Below are 13,626 nucleotides of genomic sequence, written 5' to 3'. Positions count from 1 at the left end.
TTGGCTGCCAGACAAGTTAAACTATCACACACCCTATTTATGGGTCGGATAAACCATGATACTGTAATCCCCCAAGTGAGGCAGGCAGGTGTTCCCCAGCTGTGCTGAGTGAGTGTCACCTAGTGGAGAGAACAAAAATCCAGTTGTGTCAGCAGGCACCAAAAGAAGCAGCTGGCACCTGCAGGAAAGGCACAGGAGAGGGTTTTGTTGGTCATCATTGATTCAGTACAGCTGCAAAAAAAGAGTTACATGAATTTCCAGGTACACGTGTCCAGCTTTTGAGTGCAGAATGGATTATTTTATGTTTGTGCAGTTAAGAACACTGTGTGTAAGAGCCCTGTTGTAATAATAGAGGTGGTTTCCTTGACTATAGGAGCTGTCTACATTTGTACAGAAGATGTGTTCCCAAGCAAACGTTTGCAACAACTCATAGATCAACAACATAAGCTGCGTGCGGATGTTCCGGCTGAAATCATACAGAAGATCAAATTTGGAAACAGTATTTTTGTTGAGCACGCAGCAGACTTAGTAAGTAGTAGCACAATTAAGAATGCATAATTATTACACTGTAATCCAGTTACCACAGGGTTTTTTTTGATACAGGGGACCTTTCAAAAAGCTACAAGTGAACTAAGATCTGTAATGAATACTTATTAATCTCTGCAATTTGCTGACAAAGAACTGTCTCCTACAGTGTTTTATTAGGAAAGATAGACATTGCTATTTTTTAGAATTAATCATGTAGTGGATTTTTGTAAGTCATTATGTTATTAAAATGTAGTAGACTTATTGCTACTAGTTTTACTGCAGCTCCTAGGGAGATCTTAATTGAGTTTGGAGACAGGATATAAATATATATTCAAAAGGTAGTGTATCCTGAGTAACTTACAATATAACACCAGAGTTGTTAAACTGCAAATTAAGCAGGTGGGAGGAAAGGATACAAAAAATGATGCCTAGAATAGGTAACAGCACAGCACAATCACAGCAGTGCAGCTGTCTTGTCCCTCTGCCTGTGAGACATCGTAGTAGAAGCGGAGGGGAGAGGATGCAAACTCCAGCACTGTGTTCTTGCCTTGTGAACCCACATTTCTGTGCTTTTTCTTCAGTAGCCCTGAATACACTCTTTATTGATAGTGTGTCAGAAATTCTTTTTTCTCTAAAAGCTTGAAAGTAGCACTTAAATCATTCCAATTGTTGGAGTTTTTCAATCATAGTTTGTACATAGTTCTTGTACATTAGTGTGCTTGCTGCTTCTTCACCATGTGCTCCAGGCAGCAGCTCAGTTATCTTTCCAATGCCCATTTTATTGGAAATATTAATTAAAGTGCAGTTGTAGTTTCTGGAAGCCACAGAGTGATTGCAAAAAGGAGAGAATCACCCTATAGTAGTATGTACATCTCTAAAAATACCCCTAAAACACTGTGCTCACTGCTAAGTCCAGCAACTCCACAATAGATTACTACAGTTCATGTGTTGCTATGTATAGGTTCGGTCTGTGTGTGTATATCCATGTACATAGATTGCATTGCTGTATAGAGATAGGTGGATTATAGCCACTGAAGTAGAAACTCAAATCACAATGACATTCTGTATTTTGTTTCACTTCATCATTTTTTTGACTTGCTTCATTGTGGAGAATCCAGTTGTTTGTGTATTCACTTGAAAATAACGAGTTTTGTAGGAGCAGAAGGACCACATACAAACACTGAAGGGTTTGAAGTTTCCTGCATAGTTTCCTGTAGGTACACCAGTGAGTGAAACAAACAAACAAAAAACCCCATCTGTTTTCCAGAATGGAAAGCAATTGTATGTTCTTCAGAGTAATATTTTCTCCTAAGTTAAAAAAAAAAAAGCCTTTGATATTATAATATAATTTATTTTGTAGAAAGCAGCTCATTGAGTAAAATATATCTCACTGTAATTCAGACTTGAGGGTTACCGTTTTGTTTTAAAAGCTGTGCAGTGCTGGAGGATAGTATATATCATTCTGAATGCATGTAAGCTCTTAGCTCTGTTTAGATGTGAAGAGTGGCACCAGTCAGAAGAACTGACTCTCACATTATTGCTTCTTTGCCAACATTGACATTTCTGATGGCCAGAAGCTGAGATTGTTGCTGTGAGCTCGTTCTTTCTACTCAGCTGCTGTAGGCCACACTGTTAAAAACAAGATACTGGGCTACAAGGACCTTTCATCTCTTTATTCTTACGTGATGGAATTTGCCCCCTACAAAATATTTGTTAGTTAAACTTCTTGCAAGTGAAGTGTTTGGTGACTTCAAAATAGTCAATTAGTAAAACTTTTAATAGGGAGGATGTAAGTTGTAGCTACTCATGTTTGTAAGACTCTTGATCAGTATAGATTTGATGTAGCAACTATGTGTTTTACTGTTTATATGTCATTGATGGGACAGCAGCATCACCTCTAACTGCTGTTTTGAATCTTTAATGTTAATCTTGAGTCATCAGTGTTTCAGTGAGAACCACCCCTGCAAAATAGGAATGGTTTAGGATTGTATTATTGCACTCTTCAGATTTTGAAATCTCGGTAAAAAATTGATTTAGGTCAGAGCTTCAGATAACTGAACGTTGCAGTTTGTTCTCTTTATTTTTTTTCTTAAGGTAAAACCACAAGACATTTGTGAAAAAGAGTTACTAGTGAGGCTTAAAAATCCATGAACTCACTTTACTGTTAGAAACTCCATCAGCTTCTGTTTCAGCGACGATACCTGTAGTTACGGTCTTGATTTTGCAAATAGAGTTATTTGAACTGTTTTAATGCTGGCTGTTTGTATTTTCTGGTAGGATACCTTTCACAACTGCATTACTAAAAGGATTTCCCTCCTCCTCACAAGAGGCATGGTGCGGTTGGTGGTCATAGACTCTATTGCTGCTTTGTTTCGATGCGAGTTTGGAGTCTCAGATTCCGTGATGAAGGCTCGGTATTTGCAGACGTTTGGAGCACAGCTTCACAGTTTAAGCACTAGATTCAGGACTCCAATAATGTGCATTAATCAGGTATGACCTCATAATTAGTTCTCATTTTATGGAGACCATTTAATAAATGGCTGGGGTGGGGAAAATCTGTGTATGCAGATTTCTTGGTGTTGTATTTAACACTGTTAACTGAGTATTAATGATGGATGGAAACCGAAGTTTCCTTAAAGGAGTGTACTTCAAACTAGTAAATTCTAACCTCTCAAAGTTTAAGCATATCATTTAAGCTTTCATAGACTGTTAATGTCCTCAAAGGTTGTTCAGTTCCATGCTAACAAAAATGGATAGGTATAGCAACTGCCCACAGCATGCAACGAAAACGACACTGGCTTCAGGTGCCACGGCCAGCAGGATTGCTCTGGGACCTCTGCATGCACAGTTATATTCCACAGACAGTGGAGACAGTGAAACACCAGCGACTCTGCTGCATTTTTGTGAAGCTCAGCATTTTTGTGTAACTGCTGAGATTACTAAAGCACTAGAATGCATGCGAGCTGACACGAGCTGAACCAAAAAATGCCTCAGTGATACTAGTCAAAAAGAATACTCTGTTGAGAAAACGAGAGCAGACACCACTTCTGCCCTGTAGAAGCGGCATGCTGCTGCTCTTAGTCTAGCCACAAATCAGAGAAGCAAAGGAATGCTGGAAACGAAGCATCCACACTGGGAATGCAGCCTCAGAAAGGGGTAAGTGAATGTGAAGGCGGGGCGCTGTTGGGAAACTTCCTTTCCGGAAGGCCCCTTCCCTCATATGGCCGAGTACTCGGCCCTGACATTTCCTTCTCACGGCGGAGGGAGAAAGGTTGAACTTGAGAAGTCACAAACAAGAAGAATTTTGTATCAGGAAGAAAGAAGAAGGAAAATCAAGGGAACTGTGATTTCATTTGTTCCTGTTCCTTAGGAGGAGTTCTGGAACTACAGATGGGCAGTGTGTAAAACCTGGCATTTACTGCCACAGCTGGAAGGGAGTGTGTTGGAATTCATACACAGCAGTCATTCGAACAGCTTTCAGGCACACACAGTGGTTTTATTTTCAGTAAGATTGCCATTAAGATTCAGTAGCATTTGAATTTCAGCCTCAAGTTACTTCTAATGTTTTAACCAACTTTTGCTTACATAATCTTTCACCAGGTCAGCTAGCTTTTAAGGAAAACTGCCATCTCCTCTCACTGCTTTCTCAGTTTTAGTATTAGTAGAGACAAATTGTTCTCCTTGGGAAGCATGTTTTGGATTTTGCTCTTAGTTAAGCAAAGATTTGTGTGTTTCAGCATTTATGCTATGAAGCCAATTGATGGAGTCAAGTTCTTTGGCTAGCTTCTGGGATACTCTTGAGTATGGGCATTTTGAAAAGGCTGTCTGCCTTCTTCCTGGGGGTTTTGAGTGCCCATCTAGCAGGCAAAACAGGATTAAATTTAAGGGTAAGACATGTCTACATGTGTCCAGTCTCTGCATTGGAAGCATTTAGCGTGAGAGGGAAAAGAGTGATTTAAGAGAGCTGCTTAGATCTGCGTTCCCAGGACAGGAGCTTTACCTTGTTGTGGCTCACAGTAGATGAGGTCACTGAATGACAACAGTCTGACCCTTTGCTAACAAAGAGTCCTTCAAGACAGTATTCTAATGGAAGGTGACTCATTGCATCAAGTCTGTAGTTACAGGATTAAACTCTGAATATAATGGCATTGATGATGGCTATAAAGTAATCCATTCTGTGCATTCTATTTAGAGAAGTACCTATAAACTAATTTGCTGTGCTTTGTGAAGAACTTGTGTGGAAGAATGATGACATTAAAAGACAACAGTGGGAGTCAAGAGGGGTGGATTTTTCTAGGTTGTAAGGCAAACTGTTCCATTAAGCAGGCCTTCAAAGGCAGGGAAATTGCTGAGAGATTTGGGCTTCAGTGCCTTTTATCTACAGCAACAGTTCTGGGGGAGAGGTTATTTGCGTGTTGGGTTGGGTTTTTTTTGGTTGGGTGGGTTTTTTGTTTTGTTTTTTATCAAATTAAGCATCTAGTACTAGTTAAATTCATATAAGCTGTAGCTAGTTAAATAGTTGTAGCACTGTAAACTAAGACTATACTTCACAGTTCCCTTTTAGTTTGTCTTGAAAGAATAAGGGTTTACTAACTTGGCTTAATATGTGATCCAGTAACTTGGATTTTCTTGGCTTCCTGCTCTTCTGCTTGCTAAAAACAAATGGGTAACTACAGGTCAACTCCAAATGTTTTTCTGCTTTAGGTGACCGATGCAGTGAGTGAGTCAGAAGCTGCTCAGTGCAGTTGTAGGTAAGTCACCTGCAACAGAAATGGAACAAGGTCGTACACGGCACCATTGAACCACTCTGGTTTTTATAACTCCCATATAAACTTAGCAGAGCATGTTAAGAGCAGTAGTGCATTTACCCAGCCATGCTGTGTTTGCTGGAGATCAGCAATAACTATTGGGCTGTGAAGTGGAAGAAACTGCCATAGACACTTCAGTGGTAACCCCTGACCAGCAAGGTAGGTGGGGACAGTTTCCCGGAGGGAATGGCTGGTGTCCTTGCTTACAGAAGAGTATTTTTGCATCTCTTCTTGTCTCTGATATAATTGAGTGCATTTTCTGTCTGCTTAAAAAATAAATAATTAAACCCCCCCAAAAAAAAAACCAAAAAACCAAAACCTTATCAATTGGTTTTGTTGGTTGCTTAAGAAAAAAAAAAATAGTATCTTTTGACACCAAGATATTAACAGGATTCAAACCTACATATTTGTTGTTTGAATCCTAATTATAACCTTGATTTACTAGGTAAGCTAGGTGCTACAGAAATGTGTTTTTGCAAGAAGTTAGTTATGTCCTCCAGATTCAGAAACTGACACAGAACAAGGATAAGGGTCTGGTTTTTAATTTCCCCCCCCCGGTTATCTTGTAATTCTTTTACTGGAGAGATTGCACTTTCTCCAGGAAAAAAAATCGGTTTAACCTTCAGGTTGGAAGTAATAGATATGCAGTGTTGTATCTACCCAGCATTTCCAATATATCTTTGAATGGAATCCAGGGCCAACAGTTACACACTTCAAATACTTAAAGTTCAACCATGGCTGTAGTTGGAAGAACGACTGAATTATTCTGTATAGAAGCATTTGTCTTCCAGTTGTTGCTTTGCTATAGAAAGAACCTAGTGCATAGTTTTGTGAGTATACCCCATAATCTCTGTCTCTGAAGACCGTTAAATACAGCAAACAACAATAAATATAGAAACAGTGGATCATTTCTTCCAGTGTAATTTTGTTACAACAGAAGTGAAGGTATTTCATATTAAATTCATAGATGCAGAAATCTGTGGTGCTTTCCTTATAGTGCAGTGGATAAGAGAGTCACTCCAGCACTTGGAATAACCTGGGCAAATCAACTGCTAATGAGCTTGATGGTCAGCCGGATATCACAACCTGAACAATCGCCTGGAGCTGTGTCACACCACACTGGAAGTGTGAGGACTCTAAGAGTAGTTTTTGCTCCTCATCTCCCTCCATCCTCCTGCTACTATACAGTAAAATTGGAAGGTGTAAAAGGAATAAAATAAATCCCTTTACTAGCAGTAAAGCATCCTGCTCCAAAGATGTATCAGAACAACTTTGTTTTGGGAAGAACTCCTAGTCAAATGAAATTCTTTCTAGATGAGAGAAATGGATGCTGCAATACATCAATGGTGGTATGACTAAATTAGCCTTGTCTGCATTGTGAAAAATGATCTTTTTATATTTGGATATATGTTAATCAGGCTTTCCTCATGAGGTGAGTATTCTGAAGGAGAGTAAAGCTGTGAGCAGGTGGAGGCTGCACAGTGAAGTGTGATGTGGCAATCCCTGTGTTAGGGGAGACCTGGTCTCCAATTCTGTTTTAATAGCATGCTAATCTAGAACCAGATCTACTGCAGTTGTGTGCCTGCTCTGGTTCTGGACCCAAAGGGACTCATTTTCAATGAGGTAGCGTTGCCTGCTGGTGTTTCTGGGCCTCATGCTGCCATTATGTAGAGCCGTTCTCCTATCTATAGGGCCTTGGAAATAACACAAAGCAGCTATCCTGTTTTAAAACCATTTGTTATATTAGGATTTAGACAAAAACCCCAGAAAGGTACTTGATTTTAACATCTTACTGTAAGAATTAAAACTACTGCATTTGTACTATATGGGCATATCTAACTTCATAAAACTTCTACAAATTTTTTGGAATTTTTTTTTTCCACTCTCTTCCTGCTTTCCAGTTCCTTTAGCTCCTGCCATTTAAAAACTACCAAGCCCCACACCCGCCTCCCCTTGTTCTGTTTGCCAATCCCTGAAGCTGTGTAACCAGGTAGTTTCAGAGCAGGGTTCTCCCTGATACTCTGCACTGGTTTGTTGGATCTGGATAGCATTCTGGATTGCTCCCTTAAGTAGCTTCTGTCCTTACTGCTGGGCTCTTAGCTCAGCTCTGCTTCTGAAGAGCATCTTCAGCTGTTTTCGTCCATCCATGGAGCTGTTCTCTTAGATAATTTTTTTGTTAGTGTCAAAGCATTACATGTTTTTCTTTCCATCTTTGCACCACGTACCATGTCTTTCTCTGTTGGCCTCAGGCAACTGCTGTGACATCTGCTTTTTCTAGTATTTCTTTTTCCTGCATGCAGTGTGAAAGGAAGCGAGATAAAGTTATCTCCTTTGAGCACCTTTTCCAAAGGCCTTACGCCTTATTTGGCCTATGTTCTGTGGGTGCCTGCTCTCATCAGTGTATGATGCTCACTTGTATCACGTACTTGTTAAGCTTTCAGATTTCTCCCTCCTCGTTCCTGCTCCCCCAGGCTGCCCAAACCAGAAATCTACCAATCTTGGGGTTTTCTGTGTAGTTATATTGCTCTGTTCCGTCTTTTGGCAAATGAGAACTTTTTGTTCTCTGCATGGAATCTCTTCCATAAATGCAAGTTCAAAGGAATGACTGTCACTTGGTAAAAGGCAAATCCGGCCACGTTCCTGCTGTATTCTTCAGGTGCACTGTCAGTGCAACAGCCACCTCCTCTACCTTTCCCAGCAATACTTCTTGAGGATCTAGTATAGCAGCCGCCTTTTCTTGTGGAAGCATGCAGCCAGGTAGCAGAAAGGAAAAGTTTTGTCTAGTTGTACACTGGGACACATAGAACTCTGGCAGAAGACTTCCCCAAGGACAAGAGACCCAGGAAGACAGGGACTGTGTGACTGCCTCAGGGAAGTGCTTGAGGAGAGCAGGCCCAGTCACACCTGGGAGCTGATGGAAGGGAACTCCAAGGAGAAAGCAAGCCGATTTGCTTTCAGTGCCTTCTGAGATCCTTCAGTCATCAAAGGGACCTCGTGCAAATAGCGTAACAAATTGTCTCTAAATCTCTTCTAAAATGTTCTGATTCTCTGTATTTGAAAATGACCATGCTCTGGTGTTTTTAATAAAACCCAACAATGAAGTTTAAAAGTCTTTGTGTACTCAATCTAAGGACAGAGTCTTCAAATCCTTATGTTCCATCCCTCCTTCCTAACAATTTTAATGAAAATAATACAGCACAGGTAACACTCAAATCATTCTCTTCCATTCCTGGCCTGTGTATCTGGGACAGGCACTGTAGCCAGTAAAGTGCTCATTCTATTCTACTAATTTGATTAAAAAATAAAATAAAGCTCCACAGCCAGATGTAGCTGGTTAACGGGAGTCAGTCAGCCCCTCCCTGGACATTCATTTATAAAAGAGCCTCATCAAAGCCTCAAAGCCCAGGCTCCAATCCCAGGAGCTTTCCTCACTGTGAGCCATGTTCAAAACAGTCTGATACACATCTTAAGCCTCAGTTTTGTCCTATTTTGATAGGTCTTTTTAGGAATGAGACCTAAGTGTTAAAGAGACACAGGTGGGCCCGTAACCAAAGTCCCAGCTTACTTGATGAAAAACACCTACCAACAAATTTAACACCTTACCTGAGCGAGTGTTCCAGTCATTGCCCATGTTGGTTCTTATTTAACTCTCAAGATGGAGACATACATCTGAGTCGGAGCACTACAGCATGTTTCCGAGCTCATCATCGCACACAAACCCTGAACCTCTAAAACGCAACTGACCCCGAGCCCACAGTCAGTCTCACAGCAGCTGAAGGTTCAGCTGCAGTTTCTCTCCCTTTCTTCAGTCACTTGCATCCACAGTCAGAAATCTAGAACATTGTTCCTGCCACAGCTTTGGGGTGCAAACCCTCATGAGTCTGCACAAAGCAGCTGCCCTCTTTGAAGCCTTGTGTCAGAAGTGCTGAAACTTGCTGAAGTTGTAATAAATGCAATTTAAGACCCTTCCCTTTATACAGCTTTATTCATCTTTGGATTTCACAACTGAGATTTGTTTCTATACAGGAAAAAAATTGAAGTTATTTTTACAAAGAAGATTTACATTCTAGAATGTATGAAGTAAGTGTATCATCTTTACCCTGTAAGACTACAATCCAATATTTTTATGTACTTTGAAAAGAAACCTTAAATGACACTTGAGAAACTTTTAGACAGTTTCAAATTAATCTACAGATCTGTGATGTATTTAAAGAGGCCTTTTTCAGCAGAAAGATCATACAGGGTTCTGGCAACACCACTTCAGAAAAGTAGAGTCACATCAGTTGGTGCTTTGTAAAGATGAAGAATTTACACAACCGACCCATTAACAAAACAGATGTAGTAAAACACACTAAGTCTCATTACAGTGAGTCACAGCAAATTACTACTATTTGTTACAAATCACGTTTGTGGAAGTTGGTTGTTTTGGGGTTTGTTTTTTTTCCTCAACAAAATTCTATGGGGTAAAACAACCAGGTGACCTCTGAATGGGATTTGTCCATAGCTCTGACAAGCAGTAACTGCACACAGAGATCAAAATGCAGCATCTTAAAGCCAATCTTGGAAGGTTTATTTACTTTTTTTCCTAAATCAAACATGAAAGCCACATATCAGGGTTGGGGGGAAGTTCTCCTGAAGAAGGATACATTTACCTCACAAATGGTTTTCTGGTTTTGCTCTTGTTGGGATTTGGTTTTGTTTTTTAAGCCAGGTCCTCGAAAACAGAAAAATACCATTTCTGATTGCATAGAACTCACCTGGCTTAATTATGCTGTAACCTAAATCCACTACTGTATAATGCTTCTACTACATAATTTAAAACTAAAGACTTGGTAACTTTCCCTATTTAAACTGGGACTTGAGTATAAATACAGGGAGCCTAAGGAGCGACCTGGTTTTAAAAGCTTCTTCACGCTGCTTGTTCCATGCCCTATACCATTTTTAGTGTCTCTCTCTCACTTGTGTTTGCCAGCACAACCCTTACAGCAGCTTCAAACTTTCTGATGTAGCTGGAGCATTAAATGAACGTCCAACTATGGTTCTCTAAATATTTCTTATTGAAAAGCAGCCACAACTGAAGAACAGTTTTGTAACTTCACTATGAGCATAAGCATCGGGTCAGGTCTTTTTACCTCTGTCAGATGGTGGCACTGTGTTTTGCTTCTTGCTCTGTTCTTTCAGGCTGCTTTTAAAAAAATTAACAAAACCAACTATTGACCTTCATTGTACTGAGGCTACTGTGAATGGTTTGGGGACAAAAATAATCCAATGTAGATGTTCAAAATTTCCCTCAACTCTATTAAAAATTTTTAAAAGGCAGCCAATGTTTACCCCAGTAAGTCTGTGACAAGGTAAGGTTGCTACAATGAAACTGTAAACGTCACAGCATTGTGTATTTTAACATTTATTCTCTCAGCACAGGCTAACATTACCAAAAATGCAATTCTCTTAGCAGCTTTCAGACAAAATACACAACCTGTACAACAAAAACTAACGTAACTTGAACTCATCAAGTACTGTAAACACACTTTGAATGAAGCACTGCACACTCCTTTTACTAGGTATTTACAACAGAACCACACCATTTTCAAAATTACTGGATTCAAATTGTACAATTTCAGCACAAATACTTCTCAAGCTTAAAATAATTTTAATTTACTACCATTCAGGAGGGCCTGGGGGGATGGGCAGGGGGTGTTGTCTGTTTTGAGCAAAGGTACAAGCTCTAGATAATATGTCCAATTGTTTTTCTCTTGTTTAAGTGCTATGTTCTATCACTGCAGTTCTGCAAGCACAAGCACCACAGCAATAGTTCAGTTACTCCTCTGAAAGAGTAGCAAATAATGAAAGTTATGTTTTACAATAGTATTTAATGAGATCTAAACTCAAGACCAAATATTGCCAGTATTCCTAGAGCCTAGCACACATCCAGACAGACAGAAGGGCAGCAGGGCCCTTTCCGTCAGTAACAATTCAATGTACGGCTCATCCTCCGCACGGCCCTCGCTGACCGCACCCCAGAACCAGCTGCTCTTCCAGGAGAATCCCGAGGAACTGGCCTGACCTGGAGTCCTGGTTACACTGTCAGCGAAGTTCACCCTCACCATTCCAGGCAAGGACAAACACGCTAGATTAAAAACACAACAGCACTACCAGGGCTGTGGTTTTCCTGTCCATTCTGAAGGTCTTTTCTAGTTTTCTTCTTCATTAGAGCTATTGATTTAGTTTGGTACCAAACACATCCAAGAATTACACAACTGGCTATTGTGGTTCTATACTTCAGCTATACTGGCAGCTACAACTGGAACACAGGAAAGGCAGAAAGATAATCCTACATAAAATCAAACTGAGAAGCCCACCTGAAATTTAAATGTACCAAACCATGTCCTGACAGCAGTTCATTCATGATTCAAACACAAGAAATCTTCCACCTTAACTTTGTTTTTATACTTTACAAGTTCTTCTCAAATGTCAAACAGCTCATTGGCTCATAATGTAAGGACTCTGCTATCATTCTTGGGGACTTACAGATTAGATAAATCTCAAAATTTGCTTCTTCTCTGAAAAAAATTAACCTTTTAAATGTAAGAATTGTTTAATAAGCAGTAGCTCAACAACGTAATCTTCCAACACACTTTAAATTACTATATAAAGGTTTAAAACATTTAAAAGCACAGTCCTAGTAATGCCACCAACAGTAAGATACTGAATGAGGAAGTTCCCTCACTATCACCATCAACATACCATGGTCTTGCATTTAAAAAATGTAATGTACATTGTAATCTGGAATGGTTAAATATTTTTTTTGCTATTTACACAAGTTGTTTGTTTGGGGTTTTTTTTTTGGGGGGGGGGGGTTGTTTTTTGTTTGTTTTTGAGAGGCTGCGGAAATAATTTTCCTTCAAAATTGGAAGATGAATGTAGAAAACACATTCTTCAATTTCTTTTAAGTAATTCCTTATTACCAAAGTCAGCTCAAGTGTCCAAAAAGTTTTGTGGGTTTTTTTGCAAGTCAGACTTTCATAAGGGTCTGACCTGCAGTCAGAACTGACTTTCTTGCGGAATTCAGTGTATGACTGAATTCCACACAACCATGTGTGACAAGTCCCGCTGAGCCGCTCCCCCAGCCGCAGCATCGCGCTGGTGTGAAGCAGGGTGACCGCAAGGGGTGTTTGCAGGGAGGTTCTCAGGGCATGGCCAGAGGGACAGACGACACCATTGGCCAGCGGTTAAACAACGCGAGGGCTGGGACACGGGCACCCAGGGCCTGGCAGCCTGACGTACGGCCCCTTGTGCGGAGCTGGCGCAGTCTGGCTTTGTGTGCAGAACTGCATTCACCAGTGGGTGCACATAACAGCTTTTGCTTTTTTTTGGGGGGGAAAGGGTATATATATTATGTATTTTTTAATATAAAAAGCTCTTAATAAAAAGATTAAAACCCAAAAGTCTACGTTATATGAGTATATATTGTTAAGATAACTGAGCAACAATCTGTTCTTGCTCGAGTTCATTAATGAATTGCACTACTCTGTGCTAAAACTCCTACATATTAGCAGCATTGTATCTCACCGTTCCTAAACCGTCCTTATAGCAGGTATACCATACGCAGCTTTCTTTAAAGAGATGCTAATAAGGTACCTCCTGGTAAACATAGTTAAGTGCATTACATTACAATAACTGATGCAAAAAGTTGTATACCAACTTAAAACCACATGTAAAACTGGTCAAATACTTCTATGAAGTACTAATTCTAATGACTGTTCACAGCCTGTTCAAATACTAGAACTTGCTTATGTTCCTGTGTTTCACCTCCTTCAGCTGGTGCCAACCTTGAATTAATATTTCAGCTTTTCCCAAAGTTAACTTTTTCCAGCATTTTCCAACTCACCACTATAACCACAAATACATTTGTACACACACTGGTTGGTTTTTTTTACTTTCTCATCCAACTTCACACAAATAAGAATTTTTACAAAAGATTAACAAAATTACAAGCTTTACAGAAAAGCAGAAGGAAATACTAGTGTCTATAAAATACTTAAAACATACACACTTAGTTCCAGCAGCAGTCCTGTATACAGACAGCATATATATTAACCGTAAGTAGATTTAACATGGATGTGTGGTCAAACGAGTTGCTTGCCACTTATGGCCATCTAGTGCTTCTGCTGGGGCCCTCAGGATTCAAGTGGTCCTTTGCACAGCAGCTACTCCAGGGTGTAACAGCCTAGCATGTAGTTGCCTGCCTCTGCTGTCATCAGCTATTAGGGAGAGAGGCAGGATTTGGGAT

The 13,626-nt window shown here is 40.0% G+C and overlaps 1 protein-coding gene across 1 annotated transcript; it reads left to right on the top strand.

Moving 5' to 3' along the window:
- Positions 1-313: 313 nt before the first annotated feature.
- Positions 314-6,556, top strand: LOC104528467 (DNA repair protein XRCC3; the record flags this gene model as incomplete). Its single annotated transcript, XM_010172492.2, has 4 exons — positions 314-528; positions 2,806-3,018; positions 5,233-5,279; positions 6,334-6,556. Coding segments are annotated over 4 exons (698 nt in total), but the record flags the coding sequence as incomplete, so codon positions are not given.
- Between the last annotated feature and the right edge of the window lie 7,070 nt (positions 6,557-13,626).

The sequence above is a fragment of the Antrostomus carolinensis genome, unplaced genomic scaffold (genome assembly GCF_000700745.2).
Source record: "Antrostomus carolinensis isolate BGI_N321 unplaced genomic scaffold, ASM70074v2 scaffold1320, whole genome shotgun sequence".
Lineage (NCBI taxonomy): Eukaryota > Metazoa > Chordata > Aves > Caprimulgiformes > Caprimulgidae > Antrostomus > Antrostomus carolinensis.
This window is presented reverse-complemented; position numbering and strand designations above follow the sequence as displayed.